General features: G+C 40.8%; 1 protein-coding gene across 7 annotated transcripts in view; it reads right to left on the reverse strand.

Annotated features, from left to right (window-relative positions):
- Positions 1 to 5,562: 5,562 nt before the first annotated feature.
- MTMR1 (myotubularin related protein 1) overlaps positions 5,563 to 25,682 on the reverse strand; it is a 65,389-nt gene continuing 45,269 nt past the window's right edge. For all 7 annotated transcript variants that reach the window (XM_056809827.1, XM_056809829.1, XM_056809830.1 and 4 more), the window contains 2 exons: positions 19,883 to 20,059; positions 5,563 to 8,209 (listed from right to left, as the gene is read on the reverse strand). In XM_056809827.1, the coding sequence (XP_056665805.1) occupies positions 8,045 to 8,209; positions 19,883 to 20,059 (342 nt within the window). In that variant the 3' untranslated portion in view covers positions 5,563 to 8,044. The remainder of the gene's footprint in view (positions 8,210 to 19,882; positions 20,060 to 25,682) is intronic.

The raw sequence follows: 25,682 nt of genomic DNA on the forward strand, positions 1-25,682 counted from the left end.
GGGCAGAGGGGTGGGGGAGGTGAAACAATGTCCTCAGGTATGGTGGAAAGGGGGAAGGGAGGAGCTCCACCTGAGGCCCTCTGTCTTTCTAGTAAGGAACTTTGAGGGTGGGCAGTAGGGAGGCCATGTGCGCACAGAGATCGAGCTGCATGCCATCTTTGGCACGTGTGCCACAGATTTACCATCACTGCTCTAGCCCATTATTTCCCTAATGAATATTGATGCAACCATTTAAAATAAAGTACTGGCAAGGAGGCTATAGTGATATGTCCCCCAAATCAGATACTGGCCAGAAGGGATTTATACCAGGAACTCAGGGCTGCCTTAGTACTGGGAAATCTCTGAGCTTTACTATCCATGTTGTGAAGAAAAACAACAAAAACGATAGACGTGTATCAGTAGGTACAGAAAGAGTTTTTGACAAAAGATTCAAAACATTAGAGAGTATGGGAATAAATGAAGCTTTTAAGTATGTACCAAAATATTTCTTGCAGCTTTTTGTGGTGAAAGACTTGCCAAAGAATGTGGGAACAACAGAGTGAGAGATAAGAGAAAGAGACAGGAGAGAAAATGAGAATGTAGGAGAAAGAAGACAGGAAAAAGTGAAATAGAGAAAAGAGGAAAAGGGAGGAATGGGAAATGGAAGAGAAGAGAGTGGTAGAAAAGAGAAAGGGAGAATGGAGAGAAAAGGAATAAGGAGATGGAGAGAAGGGAGAAGTAGGAGAACAGAGGCAGTGAGAGGAGAAAGAGAAAAAAAGGATAGAGGAAAAAGAGGAGTTTTCTAAGAAAAGTGAGGCTGGGGGCCAAAGCAAGCTACAACGCAGAAGGGTTTCAGAACCTGAAAGGACTGGATGGATCAGTGGAAGGTCAGGGGAAAAGGTTGAGGAAGGAAGCTTCAATTCCCTCCTCTCTCCATACTTTCCCCCTCTCTTCCTTCTACATTTCATTTGTCCTTTCCTGTCTCATTTCACCTGTCACTTCCTAATTCTCTTTACTCCTTCCCTTTCCCTCTCGTCTCATTGCTCTCTTCCTTTACCTTTTTTTCTGTTCACGCTTTATCTCCTCTCCTCCATCTGTCCCTCTTCTCCTCTCACTGCTTTTCTTCTTCTCTCACCTTTCCTCTCCCCGCTTTCTCCTCTTTTTCTTCTCTTCACTTTCTTCTCTTTGCTTTCTCTCCCCTCTCTGCTCTCTTCTTCCATCTCCATTCCCCTCTTCCTCTTTCTCCTCTCCACTGTCTCCTGTCTCCTTTCTTTCCTCTCTCTCCTTTCCTGTCCCAGCTCTTATCCCTCAAGTGTTTCCTCTCCTCCCATGAAAGCTCCTTAGCATGTCTTAGAATTGGAATTAAGTATTGATGCTGTCCTATCTTGTTCTCTCCTCTCTGCTTTTTTCTTTTCTCCTCTTCCTCCATCTGTTTTCTACTTTTCTCTCCTTTATCTTTGTTCTATCTCTCCTGTTTCTCCTTTCCCCTCCCCACTGTTTTTCTCCACCTCTCTGCTCTCATCTCTACTCCCTCCTGACATTCTTCTATCTCTACCCTCCCTCACTCTGCATTTCTCTCTCTTCTCTCCCCAGTCTGTCTTCTCTTTCTTCTTAAACAAAAACCCTTTACCTTCTGTTTTAGAATCAATACTAAGGATTGATTACATCCCCTCCTTTCTTTCCTCTCTCTTTGCTTCCTCTTTCCTCCTATCTCTCCTCTTCTTTTCTCATCTTCCCTCTCTCCTCTAGCAGAAGAGTGAGAAGAGACATAAAGGAGCAGAAAGGAGATGAGAGGAGGGGAGAGAGAGAGAGAGAGAGAGAGAGAGAGAGAGAGAGAGAGAGAGAGAGAGAGAGAGAGAGAGAGAGAGAGAGAGAGAAATTAGAAGAGATGGAGAGACAGAGAAGAGGTGAAAAATAGGGAGAGAAATGAGAAAGCTAAAAGAATAGAGGTGGGAGATGAGAGAAAGGAGAGAATGGAAAGTAAAGAGGAGAAGAGGAAGGACAGATAAGGAGAACTAGAAAAACAAAAGGATAGAGAAGTGAGAGCCAGAGGAAGCTAGAGGAGATAGAAAGGAGAGACAGAGAGAAGAGGAAAAAGAAGAAATAGAGAAAAGAATTGAAAAGAAAAAGATGAAAGAGGGAGGGAAGGAGCTTATGGAAAAGCGCAGCCACAAGGAACTCTTACAGTGAGACCGAGTGGTGCTCAGACCCCACTCTGAGGCCCAGGGGCATTGGTTCTGAGTAGTATGGCTGCATTCCAAGGTCTGCTTGCATGGATGGTGGTGGTGGTGGTGGTGCCGGGCATGGCTTGAGCCATTCGTACCTGGTCTTTGTTTCTAGAGCAGGCCTGTGAGTCTTCAGGAGCCTTTTTAATTTGGACCTTTATTTCCTTATATGAGTCTAGGTGCTGAATGGGAAAGCTGGTTTTCTACAACGACCCTTACACAGGCATTCCTTTAGACAAAGACTAGGCTAGCTTGTGAGTCTCGCTATTTCCTCTCTGATGCTCCTCCATTGTCCTTCTCTTTGCTACAGCTTCTAACTCCTCTTTTTTTGGTCTTCTCCTACTTAAATACTCCCAAATGGCAAAGAAACCTTCCCAAGGACTCCAAAGACCCAAGTCCACGTGTCGTTTCCAAGGCTTGTAATTTTACTCATTTAATTTGTAGTAAAAGCTGTTTTGCGGAATAGGAAAACTGGCTTCTAATTGGTATCAGTTTTTCTGGACTGGATTCCTTCTGTTGCCTGAAAACCCTTTGGGGCACACACATTCACCCCGATCTGCTCGGAGAGAAGCGGCCAAACCCCTTTATGCAATAAAAGTCTCTAAAGTGAAGGTTATGAAATCCCAGAGAAGTGGGATTCCAGCTCCCGTAGCACTAGCAGATACAGCCGGCTCTCTCGTACTTCCAACGGAATCCTCCTCTCCAGGGAGCTCAGGCCTTTCTTTCTCCAGTCCAGTTGGAAAAACAAAATAAGACAAAGGGAGGAACTTGGGGAGTGAGCGGCAATACAGAAAAAGAAGCAGGGAAGAAACGGAGAAACTTGGGCTGAAACAGGTATGCAAGTGAGCAACAAGGAGGCCCCTGAGTAGAGCTTACCAGCGCACCACTGGACTAGTTTTCAGGGTCTCCAAACCTGGCCTTTTTTCTGGCCTTGGGCTGGGCTGCATGGTTAGTTTTCAGCATGTGTAAGCCGCCCCTTCCTTGGCTTTCTTAAAGGGGGAAATGCAGGTGTTTTTAGAAAAAGCATACTTGTCGATAATGGTGCCCAAGGGAATCGTTTGGATTTCCTTGCCTGTATTATCATCTTGGGACTTCAAGATTAACATCGCCTGTCAGTACGAGGGAGTATCTCTAAAGGAGCCTGTCTGGGCACACACTGACTTAAGCATGTCACCTACCTAGTGGATAGAGAAAACACCATGTCCGGACACCCTCCGGATCTGTTTTCTCTTCAGAAAAAAAATGTTGACAGCAAGAGGAGTCCCATTTTGGGGAATGCACGCTTAATCCTCTGAAAATGAACCAGCAGAAACAGCTCTGTTGGCCAGAAAACCAAATACGCTGCTAACAGATACAAAAAAAATCAATCCTAGAACGTGAGCCTAAGGCCAGTATGCAAACGTTTTTCCAGCTGTTTGTTAAGTTGGAAGAAATCTGGTGCTATCACTGGCCAAAGGCCATCTGGGCTTCCAGTCCACACTGGGCCTCTACGTGACTTGGCACAAGAGTCATTGCTTTTCCTTCTGTGTGAGAGATCTGAACCAATCACCAAGGGTTCTTGCATGCTGAAATCTAAGATCTATTCAGAATAGGAACAAAATAGCTTAAAACTGAACCATGAAGGACTAACATTAAAAAAATCCTTACCTTCCATCTTAGAATCGCTACTGTGGATTGACTCCAAGGCAGAAGAGTGATAAGGGTGAGGCAATGGTGGTGAAGGGACTTGCCCAGGGTCACACAGCTGGGAAGGGTCTGAGGCCACATTTGAACCCAGGACCTCCTGTCTCTAGGCCTGGCTCTCAATCCACGGAGCTACCCAGTTGCCTTCAATACTACTAACTGTTGAAGTGGAAAGTTACAATTACCAAGCAATGTAGTGTTTAAACTTCAGGCTTTCAATTTCACAAGACATTCTTAAGAAAGCCAAGAGAAAGCTCTTCAGCTGACAAGGTAAGTCAATTCAAATGGCCCAGCACTGCTCTCATCTTTAAGAAAGAAAGTTGAGACCAGAATATGCCATTCTGCAGAGCTAGAGTAGGGTGTAACTTCCCCCCGCCCCCCCCGAAAATATTCTACAAAGCTCTCACTCAAACCATGGCTTTAGAGATTCCCAATTTGAGAAAGCAGGGCTGTCAGATCTGCTGGAGAAGAAATAATCAGCCCTAGAGAGTAGTTATGAGAAGACGAGCAATGCATTGCTAAGGACATTTTTAAAGTGAATGGTGCAACCATTCTGGAAAGGACAGAGTAGGTCGAGAGCTGAACTTAAAATCCGGGGACTTTTGCCCTGCCCTTGACCGTCCTGGAGAAGTCGCACAAACTCTTGATGCTCTAGACAGTTCTAAAATAGAATTTGCAGAGAAGGTACCAGCCTTGCAAGAAACTGGTGCAAAGTGAAGTATGCAGACCCAGGAAAACGGTATCCACAGCGATCACCGTCATGTAAATGAAAGCAGCACGAAGATATTCTCGTTAAAGGTGAGAGTACACAGAAATAATGAGCAGACTCGGTTCCCTGCCTTTGGTAGCAAGCGGGAGCACTGCATGCTATAAAAAAGGCTGATTACATGGGCTGGCTCAGCAATTTTTGTTGTTGTCGTTACGAGAGGATTCAAAGAGAAGAAGAGACAATGAAACTTATTTTTAAAAACCATTCTTTTGCTCTGTTGCTTCCAAATCGTTCACTCCAACCCCAAATTGCTTATATTTCAGTATCGGTATTTATGATTTGTATTCGGTTTTTAAAAAACAACAAAACTATCTTCCTGGCAGTTGATGTGGGCTTCATTTCTGTATCTGCAGTGGCATTTCGGGGCTGAATTACTAATCTGGATGCATACATTTTTTGAGTATGTGTATAGGTGTACACACTCCTGTAAAATGGAGATGATAACGGCAGCTATCTTCCAAGGTTGTTGGGAGGATAAAATGAAATGACATGGTAAAGCGCTTTACAAACATTAAGGCTATCGTCATTATTAGGAAACTTCCAAAGCAGAGTCCCTGAACTTTCTGAATCCTTCCTGTATGTCCCCACAAGAGACCAGGTTTTAAAAGGCCTTTCCAAGAAGAAGCCCATGCAGCCATGGTCTTTGGGGGAAAAGACTGCATGAACTCTGTCCTTTGTGGAATGATTCTGCCAGAGTGCGCTCTGATCCTGGATTTGTAGAATGTTGATGGTGTCCTTTTAGCCAACAGGGAAAGGGTACGGGGGGGGCCAGGGACTGAGAATGAGACGAGCAAATACAATACAGTCCAAATGCCCAGGACCTCCGACAAACACGGTTCAGATACCTTCTTTCCCCCGTAACAGGACACAAACCCAAGTACACTTCAAAAAAGAAAAATGCCAAAGTAAACATATCAATTTTAATTCTAGAATGAAACTTTCAGATGAGGCAAATACAATATGGTACCAACTGTAAAACTTGAATTGCACAATTTTTTACTCTCATACACCTAAAAATCAAATAGTATAAAAAGCAACCCCTTCTATAACAGAATGAAAATTCAAGTGGTTTTTGACACAGAAGACCCGCCCCCCCCCCCCCCCCCCCCCCAGCTCTGTTGTGCTTTTATTAGATCTCTAGCAGAGATTTTTGTTAGACTGTAGGTAACCTCACCTAGACAGTCACCTTGGAGCCAGGATGTGCTCAGGATTCACGCCCTGGCTTCAACAATGCAGTCTGCTATGGTGAGGTCCATGCTGTAGGCGAGAGCTAGGAATGAGTCCATTCTCCAGATTCTATTCCTCCCACCAAAAGGCTATCTAGTCAGTAGTAGCTAACATACCTGATTAAATGATCTGGTTTTCATTAAAAGGGCCATAGAACCTACTGTACATTAACAGGATTACCGTCGCTGATGTCGCTACTGAATCATTCCAGGAAGGAGTAAAAAGGGAAATGAATTTCCAAAAAAACAATCTCCACTCGTTTTCAGTCTAGACAGATCATCCAGTAAGGCAAACACAACAGGCTACCAATTTAAAAGCTTCACTTGACCATTTTTTATCATCACATACTGAAAAATAAAATGGAAGAAATGATCCCGTAGCCATTTATCAGCTCATCGAGCAATCACTTTTATTCTACTGGCTGAAATCAAGCACTCATTTCCCTTCAATCTTCCTTATTAAACATACCATTCAGGTACGTGTCATAGCCAGTAAAAAATAATACCATCACTGACATGGCTAACCCTCAAAGAGTTGTTTCTTTAAGCCTCATATAAATATGTTTCTGTCACCCTAATAGGAAATCGCTTCATGTAACAGAAAATCCAGGCTACGGTAAGACTTTTGGGACCCCTTGAAACATGTTCATTTGTCCATTATTTAACTCGTATAAACACTGAAAAAGCAGATTCTCCAACATGAGGTCACCAGGACGTCGTCGTTAATGTACAGTAATTTTTGGCCGACTAAAGTCTCCCTGGGACAGTATACATTCTCCTTTGCTAAAGAACAGTTTATCTTTCGGTTCTAAGCTGGTAACATTGGTTGGTGTTCTGAGTACTGCACTTCGCTGAAGATGAGGAGCAAATGGGACTATACTGGCATGGGGCAGAAACATGTAGTATCACGGGATGGCGTTAAGAGCTCTCGACCTAGCACACACAGTCATTTGGTTTGGACTACACTCGAGGAAGCTCCCACGTGAGGTAACTACACAGATCATTCCCCATAAACGAACCGACTAGCTTTAAAACAACCAGTTGCTTTAGTGGATGAAAAGGAGAAACAAACAGAAACTTTGTAAACTCCATCTCTGTCTGAGGATTGCTTTAAAGGGATAACATTCAGGAGATATACTGTAAAAAACTTGAGAAAAGGCATTCCAATCAAGTTAGAAATATTTGCTATAAATATATACTGAGAAAGTAATCATGTCAGCTCAAAGGAATCCAATCCAACAGATAATATGAAAACGAAATTAGTGATCAGCAGTTTGGAAAGGTAGGAAACCGCGGACAACCCATTGATATCCATGCGAATAAATAATACTAGCCTGGTGTGCATGTTGCAAGACTTAAAGTGCTTCTATGCTACTCATATCTCCATTTCTGAGGATCTGATCCAAATGTACCATAGTCTACCATGAGATTTAACGAGAACAGTTTCGTATACACCCTGATTTTTCTGACACCTTCACAAGGAATATGAACATGTCCATTTTATACGTGAAAAAGCAGGAAAAGAATGGCTCTTAAGAAAGCAAATCTTGTGCATGTATCTATATATATATATATCACTTGGCAAGAATGAATTCTTTCAAGAAGACATCTTACAAATGTAACAATGTCATTTCTTTCCCCATAAAATCCTGAAAAGTGGGTTGAAGTTTTATCAAAGAACCTTAGAGAAGTCACTTAACTGGCTGACACATGATCTTTAGGTACAAAATGTCCATTTGTAATGCATTTGCTTTTGAAAACCACCTTGAAAGCTGCCTTCAAGGTAAACATGACAGACCGTTTGCGCTGGCTTCTCAAAAGCTGCCTAAGGCATCGTGCTTTCTCATATAATCAGTATGACGGTGAGAAGAACCCCTTTAAAGACTGAGAAATTGTTGGCGATTCAAAACGAAGTCACAGTTGCTCACAAAACAGAGTTCTGCTAAGGATGTCCAAACAGCCACACAAATGATCAGTTATTGAAAACACCACAATAGAGAATATAAAAAGACAAAGTGCTACCCTAACAATTACAAAACTCCCCTTTTACAACAGCATGTATGGCGAGGGAGCGGGATGTCGATGCGGTTTATGGTACGGTAAGATATATTCTACGGATGGACAATGCTCTTCTAAGAAGCATTTCTGGCTTCCAAGCCACATCAAACAGACGTGTGTACTGGAGTGACGGAGTGGGAAGGAGAGGACCCCCGATCCGAAGACGATGAAATAGACCGCGTAGCAGCTTCGCGCTGTAAGTCCTCCACCCTCTTTTGAAGCTCTGATCTTATGGCAAGCAGCTCCTTAAGATTCTGGTGAATAGGCATCTGGTGAGTCAACAGAAACAAAGTTACGTTTATTAGGCCTAAGAACATTGTTGAATATTCTCACCTAAATCCTGGCAGAATTACTTTGTGTTTTTTAAACCCAACCGATAACTATTTGCAAGGCAAAAATTCTCAGATGGAGGATGGCCACCTCTTTCTACTCTGTAAAATATGCCCACTGAATTCTTGGTCTCTCTCTCCCCCCCCCCCCCCAAATCAGCAAAGGTAAGCTGGGGGTAAGTTCGCAATGCAAAACAACTTTTTTCTTTTTAGATGCTAACTGACTTAAAGTCACACTAAATAGCCATAAGAAGAGAAACAGTAATGGAGACAGCTCAAAATGTACCACAAAACACATTATGGGATAACTTGTCTTTCCCCCCTCATTTCTAGCTGTTTTGGCATTATGTATAATTTGTAGATCTTTAAAGGGTTAAAACAAGCACAACAGATTTTAAAAAATCAACATGAAGGGGACAGTCAGGTCGTGGGTTCAAATTTAGCCTCAGACACTTCCTTGGTATGTCACCCTGGGCAAGTCACTGCCCAGCCCTTACTGCTCTGTGACCTTAGAACTGATCCTTAGTATCAATTCTAAGACAAAAAGGGTTTAAAAGAAAAAATCAAGGTGAAGAATAAAAAGGAATTTCTCTTGCTGTATGTAAGCATGATAAATTCAACAACAAACGTGATGAAAATTACGTAAGATGCTTCAAACACCGAATAACATGTTTTTCTATCTATACGCGTACAGTTAGACATTTTCATAGTTTTACTGACAAAATATTTTAGTTTCATTTTATACAACTAAATAGTTATGTGGCTTCTTAGCAAACGTGGACGCACAACTTAGCAAAAAAAAAAAAGGTTCCATAGTTTAACATTAAATCAGATTAAGTTTCTTCCTTCAAAAGCTGAAGGAACCAATGGGAAGGCTGTCAGTTCTGGATCAGATTCTCACCAACTGGTTACTGAGTGGGAACAAACACTCCCTGTTAAAATGTGATAGAGAGAAGAGAAGGAAAGGAAAGGCAGGCCTAGGCTGCCATGAACTTAGACTTCTGTGAGAGCAAAGATAACTCTGCCTATTTAGAGACAAACTAGATAGGTCCCATGGCCTACAATTTTACGAGGGAAGTCAGGATGGGAAATCCTTGAGATAAACTAGAAGCAATTGGGATGAAGAAGACCAGGAGCTGTTTAAGGAGACCTCTGCAGATGCTCAGAAAGCCTACAGATGAATAAGAATTTTTCAGTCATAGAAAGACAACTAAAGTAGGAACACACAATGGATGGTAGACATCAAAGGACAATCCCACCATGTAAGAACAGGGCGGGCGATTCAGCCACAATAAGTACCATGTCTCAAAAGAAGGCAAAGCTGCTCAACTCCCACCTTCCCTTTTCTGTTCCAAGCACTGATGTCTGGAATGATCAAGGACAGAACAAAATGGATACTCGGGAGTTGATAGCCAAGCTAAGTAGGGAGATGGTAAAAGAGGTATCCTTTAGATGACTAAGAGGAGGGAGAGGAAAGGAAAAGAATGAATACATATGTGGAGAATTTCTGGCAAGTACTCTAGAACTCATTAAAGAGATGGTTAGTATCTAGATGCTAGAAATCACAGAACCCTAGAACCAGACCAGTGTCCTTTACGTGAGACTTTTAGGCTTCACAACCCATCTCTGTGTCTATACAGACCATCTCTAGGTGCCATGGATGTTTTTCCTACTTTCTGCCCTACATTGTCCCACTTCTGACTTTGGGTACAGTAATCAAATCAACAGGACACCACTGCACTGGGAAGGGTATACCAAACGATAGGCTCATGGATTACCTCAGCATTCCAGTGTCTTCCCTGACCTATCAATTACCTCCAGTCCACCACTCCCCCACGTGTGTTGTCTTTTTCTTGTTAGAATGTGAGCTCTTAGACAACAGGAGCTTTCGGAATCTGTATCCTCAGGGCTTAGCAGAATTCCCAGCACATATAAAGTACTCAGGATTCCTCCTTTGTCCTCAACCTGCCTCTTTGCAGCTTGGTCCTGTCACTCCCTCGAGGGCCAAGCAGAAGAAATGTCCATTCTTTTTCCGTGGGAGACAGTATCCTATCACCCCATGTCCCTTCCCCTCCAGTTATTTAAAGAGATCCTTCTATGACCTCATCTTGAAGCCCCACACCTTCCTGATGACTCTCCTCCCTCGAATGGGATGCCTGGAACTGAACACGATGTTCCAGCTATGGACTGCCCAGGGCAGAGGACGGTAAGATGGCCATTTCCTAGTCCTGGACACTCTGCTTCTCTTCAGGCAACCTAAAATTACATTAGTTTTCTGGGTTGCCATATCACGCGTTGACTCACACTGTGTTTGTAGCCTCAGAGGTAGGATTGTTTAGCCACACGTTCCCCATCTGACAGTTGCAAATCTGATTTTTGAAACGGAAGCTTAAGACTACTTTTGTATCCGTTAAAATCCGTCTCATTACGGCTTTGCCCAATGTTCTAGCGAACCTGTCAAGACCTTTTGTTATCCAACATGAACTCTCTTTCTCAGCTTTGTCATCAGCATATGTGATAAGCATTCCATCTCTATTTCTATCCAAGCCATTAACAATAATGTGCCTCGGGACAAGGCCAAACAAAGATCCTTGACTCACTCCACGGGAGACTTCTGTTCAAGCTGATACCAAACAGTTAACTATTCTGTGGGGCAGCCCATTCAACTCATCTCACACGCGTTAACTGTACTATTACCAATGCCTTGTCTCCATCTTCTCTATGAAAACCAGCACTTTGCTGTAGCCCACAGAGACACAAGTAAACTATGTCTACAGCGTCCCCTCAATTTGCTGGTTTTACTAGTAACCCTGTCAAAAAAAGGAAAGAGGTCAAGAAAACTCAGTAGGTGGGGAGGGGGTTAACTTCTCACTAAAGGTCTTCCAGCAAAGCCTGGCTATAACCGCAGACATCTGCAGAGTATATTCTTACTCAGGAGTGTCTTAGACTACTTCTAGGGTAATTCTGAGCTCTGAGGCTCCATGATTCTGTTACAGCCTTATATTAACAACCAAGGGGCTCTGTTCAGTGTTATTAAAAACTCGCTAAGCCTTAAGGCTACAAGAATTTTGTTTTTTGGTCTCCTTTTCTCTCTCCATTTCCTTTTTTCTAGCACTTCTGGAGGGCTTGACACCCAGTCTTCTTTGCAGCTATTCACAATGTTGGAGACCAATATGGCTAGCGAAATAAAAGGTATCATTACAAAAAGAATGCAATTGTCTAATCCTAATTGTGAAGATAGGATTAACTCTCTCTCTGCTTGTCTATTTTTAGCTAAACAATCAAGAACTTAAAGTACCCCTACTGAGTACCTTACTAGTCACTAAGTATGAGAGTTCACAAGTCACTTGCTGGAGTGGATGACAACTCCAGAGGCCACTGCCCACCCCCTGGGCAGTGCTAGGCATATTGAAAGACTGTGATTGGTTCCCGTAAACTGGGGGAGTGACAGGAAATGACATTGAGAAAACTGAATTAAAAGGCCAGTTCAAGGATTCAGTGAGGCTCTCTCCACTGGTGAGGAGGACACCTTTTCCCTGGATCCTGTGCTGGCTGGCGGTGGTGAGTGGAGTGATTCCTTCCTTGGTTCTTCAGTATGGAGACCATTGGTGCTTCAGTGGGACACTCCCTTCAGCATGAGTTCTGGTGGGATTCTTGGCAGACTTAGCCTCCTGTACACTGAAGGTTCTCAGCGGATTCTTCAGTGTCTCCTAGCTCTTCGGATTTCAGCTTCCTAATTAGGACTTTGGATTCTGGGGAGATTCTCTTTCAGATTCGCATTTGGGGTCTGGAGACATTAGGATTAAACTTAGGGTATTGGTAGCTAGGCAGTACTTTCTGTCTCTTTATGTACATTTTTCCACTTTCACTCTTTCTACCTCTTTGTAAATAAAGCTGCTAGAAGTCATTTGGACTTACACTGTAATATTTTTAAATCAGCAGCCACGATATTACTTTAGAATTCTCATATTTAGTATAAAACCTAAATTTAAATTCTTAATAATGAAATTATACTAATACCTTTTAATTCCAGAGACCACCTCAGATAAAATCTTTTACAATGGCATTTTGATATCATTGATGGGAATAGGATTTCAGACAGTGGTAGGGAAAATACACACAATCTATCAAAACAACAGAGAAGATGAAAAGCATTCCCAATCAGGGAACCCCCTAAAAGGTAAAATGCCAAACTATTTTCTTATTAGTGAACTAATATAATTCTTAACCAACACTTTCAAATGACTTTTAGAAATCATGTGGGGGGCAGCTGGGCGGCTCAGTGGATTGAGAGCCAGGTCTAGAGATGGGAGGTCCTGGGTAAGTCACTTGAACCCCACTGCCTAGCCCTTACCACTCTTCTGCCTTGGAACCAATGCACAGTAGTGATTCTACAGTGGAAGGTGAGGGGTTAAAAAAAATCATGTGTTCATCCCCACCCCCTGCCACACACACACTTTTGAGGGGACTATAACAACTCAAAGGTAACAGAATTGGGATATAACTGACATCAATGGAAAGAATAGCCACACCCAAGAAAGTGCAATTTTATTTAATTTTCTGCTTTCAACATCTAGGTATTAGAAATCTCTGGGCGCCAATAACTAGGGTGATTTCTCATTCATGATGTACTTTCTCTGCATGGCAGATTTCATTTCATACCTTCATTACTGTGTGTGAACATGTAGTTTTCACTTTTTTTAACATAAAGTTGACCATGGCTTTGTGGAAGTTTCTAAAATAAACTTGTTTGAAGATACATGTACATGGATCTCATGGACTTAACTGTGTGTGTGTGTGTGTGTGTGTGTGTGTGTGTGTGTGTGTGTGTGTGTGAGCACGCACATGTGAAAACTTTTAGAAAGTCATGTACATTCTACTCGCAGGCCTCCTGGGCATTCTAATAGATCTTACTAGAAAACACTTCTGACTAATTTCAGCAAACTCATCCCATCCAATACAACTCTGGCTCCATCCTGCAAAGGGACAAAAACTGTAGCTGGGATTCCACTGGGGTAGGAGTTTCTAGTTAAGTGACTTCCTCCGGGTCGCACTGAGCTTGGGTCTTCCTGGCTTTGATACCAAAACACTGACAGTGGGATACTTAGAACTTTTTCATACAATCAGATAGGCATCAAAAATATTTCAGAAAACCAACCAACCAACCAACCAACCAACCAACCAACCCAGAAAGCTTTGAGACGCTTAAAGCTGAAAGATCTGTGCAAACAATAATTCATTTCTCAGAATAATCAAATTTCAGAGCTGGAAGGGAAATCAGTGGCCATACAGTTCAACTCATCCCAGACTGAGAATCCTTAGTCACAAACAAGTGGCTACCCAACACATGTTGGAAGATTTCCCGTTGGGACAATTCCACTACACCCTCCCCCTCCCAAGGGCTCCCCCAATTCTATTTCTGGGCAGCTGTGATTGCTAGGAAGTTTTCCTTTGGTCATGCCAACATATACATACACCTCTCTGCAACTTCCACCTCCTCTTTCTACTTCTATTCTCTGGGGGTCAAAAAGAACAAATAGAATCCCTGTCACATGGAGACTCTACAAGGGTTTGGGAAAAAACCAAACCCTATCATTAGCCTTCTGAATCTTCTCTTTCTCCTGGCTATCTTCAGTTTTTTCGCCTGCTCCTCCAAGAGCCCTGCTATCAAGGCCATTGGCCTAGAGGCCTGTCTTCCAATCCCAGGGCATCTTTCTTACTTTTGGCTTAGTCCAAACAAAATATATCACCCAAAGAGTACTTTTAAGGGAAGGCCCAAGTCACTGGCTTTCACTGGAATGTGTTCAAGGATAATTATTCTCATAAAACTCACTTGATGTTTTTCTATCGGTTTCTATCATGCCTGTTTTAACAGACCACAAAGGAGTGACTCCTCTGAATTCACCACTTCATTTAGATTGCATAGCCAGCTCACCAAAGTTTCTAGTATGACTTAAAGACAATGGTTTTCACCATAGCTCCTTTGCCATCAAATAGGGAACCCATGAGAATGACTTCTCTAATTCAACAGTTTGCTAAATTAAGTTTCAAATTTCATCCTTCATCTATGATTGAAATGACCAACATGTAGCAAGTGAGCTTCATGAGATGCCCAACAATAATGGCTTAAAAGCTATGAAGAGAAGGGAACTAGAGCTGAGTTCCCTTTTGCCTGCTATTAATGCACGGCTGCTGCTCAGTTGTTTTTCTGAGTCTTCATGACACCACTTGAGGTTTTCTTAGCAAAGATGCCAGTGTGATTTGCCATTTCCTTTTCTAGCTCATTTTACTGTTGAGGAAACTGAGGCAAACTAGGCGAAGTGACTTGCCCAGAGTCACAAATCCAGGGTCTGAGGCCAGATTTGAATTCCGAAAGGTGGATCTTCTTGACTCCAGGCCCAGGTCTCTAACTAGTAAATACTGTAGTATCCACCAAGCTGCCCCCTCTGTATGCACAGAGCATATTGGAAGTTCTACTATTGAGCTTATCACATACTGTCTTATAATTATTTGAATGCACTTTGTAAAAATAAAATATTTTTATTCCAAATATTTAGCGCAATGTTTAGCACACAGTAAGCAATCGATGAAGCTGGATGCCTGTTGCCTGCCCTGCTAGACTTGCAAGCTCCTGGAAGGCAGAAAGTGCTATACCTTTCGTCCTCCAAAGGGTCTAGCAAAGTGCTTTACACACACTAGAGGCATTCCAAAATTAAATATCTTGAATAAATGAGTGATTGTAGCCTTTGACAAGTCAGGCATATGAGCTCTAAGGACCTTTCCAGCTCTCTGATTCTGCTAACTTGTACCCAAGTATTCTACCACTCCATGGTTTCTTCCAAAGTCTGAGTTCAGTTTTATGTTATTAAAGCTGAAACATGCACTAAGCCTTCTGGGACATGCTGTAGGTAAAACATCCTCATCTCTACTCCCTCTTATACAGCACGCAACCTTTATGCATGCAACCATTTTCATCACCCAAACTTTGAGATGGAGTTCTCGTATACACGATGGCTCAAGTTCAGAGCTAGCTAATGGTAACATTAGCTGACTCGTCTCTTAAAAAACCAACTAGCATGACTAAGAACTATCCCATTCTTAAACAGAGGACGGGGCTAGGTCAAGTGAACTGACGTGTTCTAGAAGCACAACAGTTCTATACATAATAGAAAATGGAAGAGCTAAGAATAAAGACACACACAAAAAAGGTAGAAGTGGTTATATGACAATGTGCTTTCAAGTACTCTAAGATAAAGCCTACGCAAAAGCAAAACAAAACAAAACAAAAAACAACCCAGGTTGACCCTTAATCTATTAAGTGACTCTATGAATAAATAGGCACAAGGGACAGAAAAGATCGTCATTTAACTTCACAGAATTTCAGAGTTAGAAAGGACCTCAATGACCATCTAATGTAATCCACATTCCAAAATCAGTCCCTGCTGTTGCCACATGGACATGCTATAGCTGCTATGAAACGACTTTTGCCTGAAAAGCTCAAGAAGCCATTTCTGAACACAAGTGGTCTCAGTTGTTAGGAAGTCTTTCCTGTTCTCAAATTGAAACTGGCCTCTTCCCAACTTCTACCCATTGCTCTTACTCCTGTCTTATGGAGCAAAGTAGAAGTCTAATCCTTCTTCTGCATGGGGACCCTCCTCAAGTACTTGAACAAAGCTATCGTTCTCCCTCCCTCTTCCCCCAAGTCATCTCTTCTACCAGCCCGACATCTTCAGATCCTTCCATCAACCTCTTACAGGATGAACTTGAAGCCCTTTGCCATTCTCTTTCTAAAGGCTCTCCAGCTTATCAATGTCCTTGCAAAAATGTGACACCCATAACTGAACGCGATCCCTCATATGTGGTCTAACTAGGCCACTTACATGCGGTTAAGAGTATAGCTATTCAGTGTAACAACTAGACTCCCTGTAATTGCTGCCTCCAGGCTATTCCACTTTACTTTTGCAATAGAACTGAATACTAAAACATGCCAAATGTAGTAATAGAGAATGTTAAATAATAATGATTGTAGCTATTTCCAATTCAAGTCAGAAAGTAGCTGTTAAGTATCCAGGCTCAGATTCTACTCTTAGCAAAAGAATATCTGCAACCTCAGGACTACCTTAGCTGAGCAAAGAGAGGATCATTCCCAGTGGGGATGAAAGCACCAAAATGGCCCGTAGCCTCGTGATGCCCCCTTCTTCTGCAATAACATCAGGGAGGAGGTGCTAAAAATCATAGAGCTTTTAGACCATCCCATGACATTAACTTAGCCTCTGGTATCCAATGTGAAACCTTGTCCAAAGACCAAAGAACTAACAAACATACTACTATAGGAACTGAAACACACGGACAGGGACAACATAAATGAAAGCAGAAGAGAGAAGGAAGATGCAGTTAAATAGAAGAATGGGTCCTGGTTTCTTGGAGAGGCAAATAAAAGTTTAGAGGAGTTCATGTTATTAAGTATACAAAAGCAACAGCAAACATTTCAGAGGACTCTAGGTCAGGTTATCTTCCAGTGGCTCATGGTAAGCATAAGCAAAAAGACCACCATGAAGATAACTATAGTTTTTATACTAATCTCTGTTACAGAGGATGAAGAAATGGAGAAATTATCTAGAGAACTCAACAGGAACCCCCAAATTCTTAGCTGACACATACTTAATACTCAGTGACTTCAGTGCAAAGGAGAGCCTATGGGACGATCGTGAAAAATACGGGTCAGGTTCGCGCTTTAGTACCAAAGAAGGCACTGGACATCAGTCATCTGAACAATGAATAAAATCTCTCCCCAAATTGACGAGATCTTGGCAGGAAACTACAAAATGTGAGTTCATTCCAAATCAGCTATGTACAGCCAAAGGCATCTATTTGTGAGAGCACAGAAATCAACATCAGGGTCAAAGCAGAAGAAAAAAATGAGAAAAAACACTGGCCACTAAAAATAGTCACAATTTTGACTAAAGATAAGAATTGCTGACATTGTGAAATGGAAAATGGATAAAGGAGTTGATTGTACCATAACCATTTCTTAACACAGTTAAACAATGTAAAGAATCTGCGCCAGTGAGAGCAAGACAAGCTCCGTCCAGCCCATTCTCACTAGCTAGTTTCTCCATCAATGACAGTGGCACCACCACAAACAGATTCTAACATCATGGACTATAACATCCTCCAGGGTTTTGACTTGATCTCTGACTTCAATGGTAGTGCAAACTTGTACACTAATGAATATCTGAAGCTGTTCTGCAACTTAAAGAGTTCTAGAAGTGTGTCTCAGGCCCTGAAAAGTTAAATGACTTGACCAGGACCTTACCGCCATCAAACATGTCAGAGGCAGGACTTGAAGCCAAGTGTTCTTAATTTTGAGCACAGCGGCACTTTACCCACTATGCCATGCTACTTCTCAATGCATTGGATTAGAAGTATATAAATGGAAGCAAAGAAAAGAGAAGAAAAGTAGCTAAACTGTACCTATATACCCAAGGAGAAAGTCTGGTAGAAATGGCACAGGGGAGGGTACTGAAAAATGGACTCTCTCAAATATTTTCTATTTGTGTGATCATGGGCAAGTCACTTAAGTCCAACTGCCTGGCCCTTGCCACTCTTCTGTCTTAGAAGTGATACTAGGATAGAAGGTAAGGGTTTAAAAAAACTGACTTTCAAATTATCTGAAAAAAGGGAAGAGACAGAGTGATCTGGAAATATCACTGATGTTAAAAGGGCAATTAATAGGGTAGAAGTAGCTACTAACCTCCTATGTCTACTTTTTCATAGCTTTACTGAACCAAATATGAGGAAAGAACAGGAAGAATTTCACAAATACTCTACCTACAGTAAATCGTATCTTTGTAGTCACACAACTGACTCAAAGATCAAGAGTACAAAATCCGACCCTCACTGCTTAACTTCTGTTTTTAAAGCATTTGATTCGGTAGCTCAAAATGCAGTCTTCAAACACTCATCACTGTCTCTCATGTATAGGGTAAGAGAACTGAAGTTTCCTTGTTGGCTCCAACATGGATAACTTTGCTGATCTTCTGATTATTAATATAAAGCGAAGTACAAAATAATGCTCGAATGTAATTGCTACTGTCAGAGGAGGATGTCGAACACAAAGCCTAAATGGCAGAGGAATTCCCTACTAATAGTGGAGGTTTTCTCTTAGCAGGTAATGCTGGTTGTAATAAGCCCTAGAATATCACCTCCCAAATAAGATTCGTAATTACTTGAAATAATTTGACCCATATGCAGAGGAAAAATCAAGAATTCCTGCTGTCCAAACAAACACCGATATGCAATTGTATAGGCAATCTTTGGTAATGGTCTATCATTCATATATCTTGGACAAACACTACAGAGCGCCAATTAAGTGGGCCTAGAAGTGAAGAGGTAGAAAGAGAATGGGCTGAATTCCAATCAGGAAATGGATTCATCTTTAAATAAACACTGATCACTAGACACCAGTATTCCTTTGGTAATGCCACAGATCTACCAATACTGGGGTACCACAGCTCTTAAAGAAAAAAATCAAAGTTTTGGGTCACCCAACAGGCAATAGAGTTGTACATGGAGAGAGTAATTAGACTGGGTCAAATTACATCTATCCGATGGGTTAAATTAGCTTGTTTAGAGACACAATGTTAATAGAAATCCAATCCCCTTGTTCCTACGCACACGTAAAAATGAAGGCAACAAGAAAAAACAGGTCATATGTCTTAGCATGAAAAAGGACTGTAGAAGGGCATCAGGAACCTAGGGGGTAGCAAATAGCCAGAAATGGACATACTAAGCTAGCCGTACTTGCCAGTTGGCAAATATTAAGAGCATAAGGGAATGGCCATCTTTCAGTATTTCTTTTTTAAATCCTTAACTTCTGTCTTAGAATCAATGCTGTGAATTGGTTCCAAGGTAGAAGAGAAGGAAGGAAGGGCTAGGCAATGGGGGTTAAGTGACCTGCAGAGGGTCACATAGCTAGGAAGTGTCTGAGGCCAGAACTTTCAGTATTTCTTAAAGGCAAGTACTTGTTTCATGAATCACAAATCTACTGCCAAATTTACAATTATTTATAGAGATCTGTTTCAAATATAGTGGTTTCTTTTTAGGATGTCCTCTGTATATTTGAGGTATTCAAATGCTCTGTGTATTCTTCTTTTTCCAACCTTCACCTTTTCTAAGGGACATCATTATGTAAAGCAAGGCAGCCAAGGTTCAAGGGTAATTACATGGGGATGAATACAGTTCTATGCCACTTCATGGAGGAAGAGAAGGCTTGGATGAGATACCTTAGTAAAGTAAAACCAAACAGAAAAGCATAGGGCAGTTAAAAAAAAAAAGCAAAGATTGGTAAATTACTGAAGACCCATACACTCATCAGCATTCGAGAAAAAAAAAAACAATAACACCACAATTGGGATTACGAGATAAAAGTGTGAATTGGTACATATTAGGAAACACTTTGTCAAGATCGATGAAACAAATAAAAGATCACTCATAAATAAGAGAAGAGATGCAGATTTTCACCATCATTACATGTCAGTATTTATCATATGTAATTTTTTATACTATTTTTACTGGAAAGCAAAAGAAATAACCAAAAAAACACCCAAATACCTGAGGTCTCATTCGTGGATTCCATCGGACATAATAGTTTACCCACAATTCCAAATGATTCAGACTAGCAACAGGATATAAAACGTGGTTTTCATAATTCACATAGAAGGGATTAGAAAACTCATCCAGTTGGCTGTTGATATAAGACCATAAAGATATCGTTTTTGTATTCACACCCTAGAAAGATAAAAGGAAAATTGCAATTTCTCTTCAATATTTTCATGATATGCACAAGAATTATTCTTGTTTTATTGAATAAGAGTAAAACTATGAAACAAATGAACACATTTAATAATGTCATAACCTTTCAAGAACATGGTGCATAGGAATAGAAAGAGGAAAAAAGAACATCCCATGACTTCCAAAAACTTACATTTTATTGGGGAAAGTGGAAAGTAGAACAAGACATAAACAATAAAGAATTCATTTAAAGGGTGAGGAAGGGATGAGGCGAAATGAAACACATAGGAGGTAGTACCTGAATTGAGCTAGGGGGACCCTGGTGGCCATTGTAGTCCAATCCCATACTCAAAGGAATTCTCACTATCACACCTTGACAAGAGATAATTCAGGTTCTGCTTGAAGACTTTCAATGTGGTGGATGAAACGCACTATACATCCCAAGATAACTCATTGTACTTTTTGGCTAAATCTAATTGTTAGAAGTTTCCTCCCTGATATCAAACTTAAGTCTTCCTCTTTGCAACTTCCATCCATCCCTTGTGATTCTGTTCTCTGGAACCAAATGGAACAATTCTAATCTTTTTCAGCACGACAATCTTTTAGATACTTGAATGAAACTATCACGTTCCCCTGAGTTGTTTCTTCTCCAGGCTAAACATTCCTCCCCTCCATTTTTTTTCCAACCATTTTTTATGTGTCTCAAGACCTTTACCATCTTGTATGGTCTTCTCTGAACATTCTTCACCATTTCCTTCCTCAGCCATAGAATTCTTAGAGGCAAAGCAGAGAGAGACTATTGCCTTCTTATGCGTGGAAGCTATGTTTCTCTTATTGGAGCCCAAGCTCACGATTCACTTTTATGGCGACCACAATGAACTGCTTACTTATACTGAGACTACAGTCCACTAAAACCCTCAGTACATATGGAGGGGGCGAGGAGGGAAGGAGGGAATCTAAATCATGAAATATCAGAAAACAATTGCCAAAAATTGTTTCTACATGTAATTGAAAAAGAAAAAAAAAAGAACCGCATCTTATCTGAGTAATGAGCAAAAGAGTCATCAATGGACTTATTAAGATGGCAGTATAGTTACTCCCACAAAACTCTCTAACCTAACACAAAAGAAGCCAAATCTATATTAAGGATGAATATGTAAGAGGATAGAAACATTACATGAGCTTAAAGCCAAGTGAAATAATACTGGAAAAATAAACTAGTTGAATTTTTACCCAGTGGAATTGTGTGCTGGCTATGGGAGTGGGATGGAGGAGGGAAAGAACATGAATCATGGAACCATGGAAAAATATTCTAAATTAATTAAACAAAAATTTCAAAATGTAAAAAAAAAGAAAGTCATTTGTTAACACATTTTCAGTTTAGCAGATATAATTTTTTTTTTAGCTACTGTACTTCAAAGTATTCAGATTGATGAATTAATCTTTTCCCAAATAAAGAAAAGCTGAACATTGGACAACCCAAGTAACCAAAAAAAAAAATTTCCCATTTTTCCTCCCACCCACAACCAACCATATGCACCAAGAACAATTGGAAGAAACAACTTCACAGATTTTTGTTGGAGTACCAACTGAGGCTTCTCCTATTTGAGCCTTTCCACATCAGAGATCTTTCACGGAGCTATGGAGGTCTAACGATTCAAGAAAATAATCTAGAATTATGTGAGAGAAGAGATTGAAATAGTCATACCTTTTGACTCAGCCATATATTCCAGGCAAGTCAAAGGTGCAATATAGGCTATAATATTCATAGTGATGCACTTTGTGCTAGCAAAGAACTGGAAACAAAGTGATAGCAAAGGATGAATGGCTAAAAAACAGCTATGGCACATGGGTAAAATAGAATATAACTGTGCAGCAAAAAATGAGAAACATTAAAAAACTCCTCAGTATTTTCCATAGCTATTGCTAACCATGCCACTCTCATATTGATTTTCTTGAACCTGTGACTGGTTATGGGGAGGAAAAAGGAGAAGGAAAAGTAGAATTTTTGTGCAATTGTAAAACTGAGTAACTGTAAAGACAGAGGCATCCTCAACTGCAAGAGGGAAGATAGGTAGAGGGCTGGGGTTTTTTGTACAATTGAATTTGAGAAACATCCACAGATCTAGGTCTTAGGATTTATGGACGAAGAGCTGGACAGGATTGAAACAACCGAACAACAATAATATCTGTCTCCAGTCTTTCCCTTCTCTAACCCATCTTCCACACAACTATCAAAATAATCTCGAGTGCAACCATCACTCTCTTGCTCAACAACTACTGCTAGTAATGCATTTTCCAACCTTCCAGGCTCCCCCCTTTATTGAACACAACTCTCCTTCATTTCACATTTGTTTCAGCCAGAGTGGACGACTAACTGCCCCTCAAACGTAGCGGGCTAAGTACGTTCCCTCCTCACTTCCGCCTTTCAGACTGCTTGTATTCTTTCAAGGTTTAGTTTAGTCCACACTCCTTGGGTTAGCCTTCCCTGGTTGGTTCTCCTTTCTCCTCAAACGTCCCTGGAGTACTTGTCTGCTGGTTTGTCTGTCCTCTTTTGTCCTAGCACGTGCAACACTGGGTACACAAGTAAGCAGTGCAGTGGAGCCGACTGGGAAAAGCAACTTACTACATAAACAAAGGAAAATCGACTTCCAAAACTATCGACAAGGAAAAATACAAAGTCAAAGAAATCATTTCAGTGGGTTATTTGGGGTCCACAAAGTTGCCATTTATGAGACAAGGAAGAGCATTTTACTCCAAACTCTTCATTTTTTGGCATTCCGTTAGAAAGACTATATTTAATACCAAAACAGCAAACATAAAACCAGGAATTTCAGGTCTCTGAATGTAGTCCCGCTCTAGCTTTATCTTTAGATCACCAATTCCTCTCTCAGTGTATCTATTCCTGGTACAGTGATAGCATATACTTCTAAGGAGACAGACCAGTTGTCCAAACCAGTTCAGCAGTAACCATGAAAGTAGTAAACAAACATTGAGCTCCCCCTAGCGGGACTTAGGAGTGTTTGTGGCTTTTTTTTTTTTTTAAGAGAATCTACAGGCAGGACTGTCAAAGTTACACACTAAGTGTTACAGCTCTACTCAGGGCATAATTCAGTGTAAGATGAACCCATCTTAGATCTTGCATAAAGAGCTTTAGTTATCAGAACACCAAAAAACCATTAAGGGTAGCTTGACCTATAAGACTGTTTGTTCCCCAATATTAGACAATACTTTGAATTTATCCAAAGGAAAAATTGGAAATGGGCCATTAGAATTATCCAAGACAGAGAGACAGTGAGGTGGCTCAATAACTGGGAATCAGACCTGGAAACAGGAGGTCCTGGATTCAAATTTGACCTCAGAGACTTCTTAGTTGCATGATCCTGGCCAAGTCACTTAACCCCTATTGTCTCACTCTTACTGCTCTTCTGCCTTGGAACCAATACTTAGTATTGATTCGTAAGATGGAAGGCAAGAGTTAAAAAAAAAGTATCAAAGACAATATGGCTACTCTTTCACTCTCAAAATTTAAAGTTCAATAAAATGCTCGTTATAAATACTCACAAAATCACAGACACTCATGATGCCACTATATAGCACATCCAGCTACTGGAGTCAGAGGGCCTGTGATCAAACTGTGCCTCTGACACTATTTGTGTGACCACAGGCAGTCGATGAACCTTCTTGTGTCCCAATTTCTTCATCTATAAAATGACTGAGTTAGACTAGATGGGCTTGGAGGGCACAGCTTTGGATCTTGGATCCTATGATCAACTGCATAATCATCAAATTTATTTGAAGATCTCTAGTAAGAAAGTACTTCCGTTTCTTTTTTTATTCAGATATTTTATGTTCCTAATTACATGTAATGATAATTTGACATACATTTTCCAGAATTGTAAGATCCAAACTGTCTCCTTCCCTCCCCTTACTCAGAGATGGTAAGCAATGTGATGTGGGGCATCATGCAAAACACATACTTCCATATTGATCACTGTTGTAAGAGCATACCCATACAAAACCAACCCTCCCCCAAATAAAACAATAAATACACTCATGTGAAAGACAGTCTGCTTGGATCTGCATCCACCTAACTCAACAGTTCTTTCTCCGGAAGTGGACAGCCTTCCCTGTCCTAAGTCTTTCAGAATTGTCCCAGATCACTGCATTATTGAGAATAGCCAAGTTTTCACAGGTGAACATCGGGCTACATTGCTGTTATCGTGTACAATACTGTCCTGGTTCTGCTTATTTTGCTCCTTTCACACAGATCTTTCCAGCTTTTTCTGAAATCATGCTGCTCATCATTTCTTATAGCACAATAGAATCCCATCTCCAAGATGTACCACAATTTGTTCAGCCATTCCCTAATGGAGGGACATTCTCTCAATTCCCAATTCTTTCCATCACAAAAAGAGCTGCTATAAAGATCTTTGTACAAGTAGGTCCTTTCACCTTTGTTATTATCTCTCTGGGATATGGAACCAATAGATGTAATAGGGATCAAAGGGTATGCACAGTTTTATAGCCCTTTGGATGTAGTAAAGAAGTACTTTTTACCTCTGGAAACAACCTGTGTTCCTTTTGGATAGTTTTAAAAGTTTTTCTTTAAAGCAAACCTAAATCTGCTCCTGACCAAGTTGCTTAGAAACCTTTGGCGTCAAAGTTACTCCTGCCAATGGATAAGTAGTCAAAGGATACAAACAGTTATCTAGAGCAGAGGCGTCAACTTGAAGAGCAAGTCCAAACCAAAATAATCTTGGGTGAATGGTTAACAAAAAGAAAAATACAGGACAACAGAGATAATGTTGATTTGGGTCTTAAAGTCAATTTGCAGCCACAGAGATCCATTTATATTTAAGTTTGATACCACTAATATGAAGAAATTGCAAACTATTCACAACCATATGAAATATCACTCCAAATCACTAATAATGAGACAACATTCAAACCAAAACAGTTCTAAGGTTTTGCCTCAGACTGAGCAAATAGACAAATATGACAAAAGATGGAAAAATTCAATGGGGAAGGTTTGTGCAAAGACAAACTGTTGGTAGAAATCTGAATTTAACTAACCAAAGTAGAAAGCAATCCAGAACAGTGTTGGTGAACATTTTTGAGTTCAAGTGCCCAAACTGCAACTTCAAGCTGCCTGTGAGCCTACCTATATTACCCCAGAAAGTGGAAGGAAGAAGTGCTTACATTGGGCGACTTGACTGACGGGCAGGGCATGCAAAAAATGTACTCGGGCACTGGGAAGAGGGGGAATGGAGCAACTCCCCTGTGTCAACCTGGCACATTGGCCAATACTTTGCCAATGCTGATCTAGAATAATGCTAAGAAAGTAAGAAAAATGTATCCTTTGACCCAGAGATTCTATGGTAGGCATATATCACACCAAGTAAGGCAGAGATAGAAATAAGTCACATATATATCATTTTATTATTATTTTTTACCAATTATATCCCATATATATCAAAATAATTATAGCAAAACTTATAGTAACAGCAAAAAACTGGGGGTCAGGAAGCATATGTTCATTAATTAGGAAATGCTAAACAAATTGTGAAAGAGGAATATGATGGAATATTACTGCCCCGTAATAAATGATGAATGTGAA

Source organism: Monodelphis domestica, chromosome X (genome assembly GCF_027887165.1).
Source record: "Monodelphis domestica isolate mMonDom1 chromosome X, mMonDom1.pri, whole genome shotgun sequence".
In the NCBI taxonomy this organism is placed as follows: Eukaryota; Metazoa; Chordata; class Mammalia; order Didelphimorphia; family Didelphidae; genus Monodelphis; species Monodelphis domestica.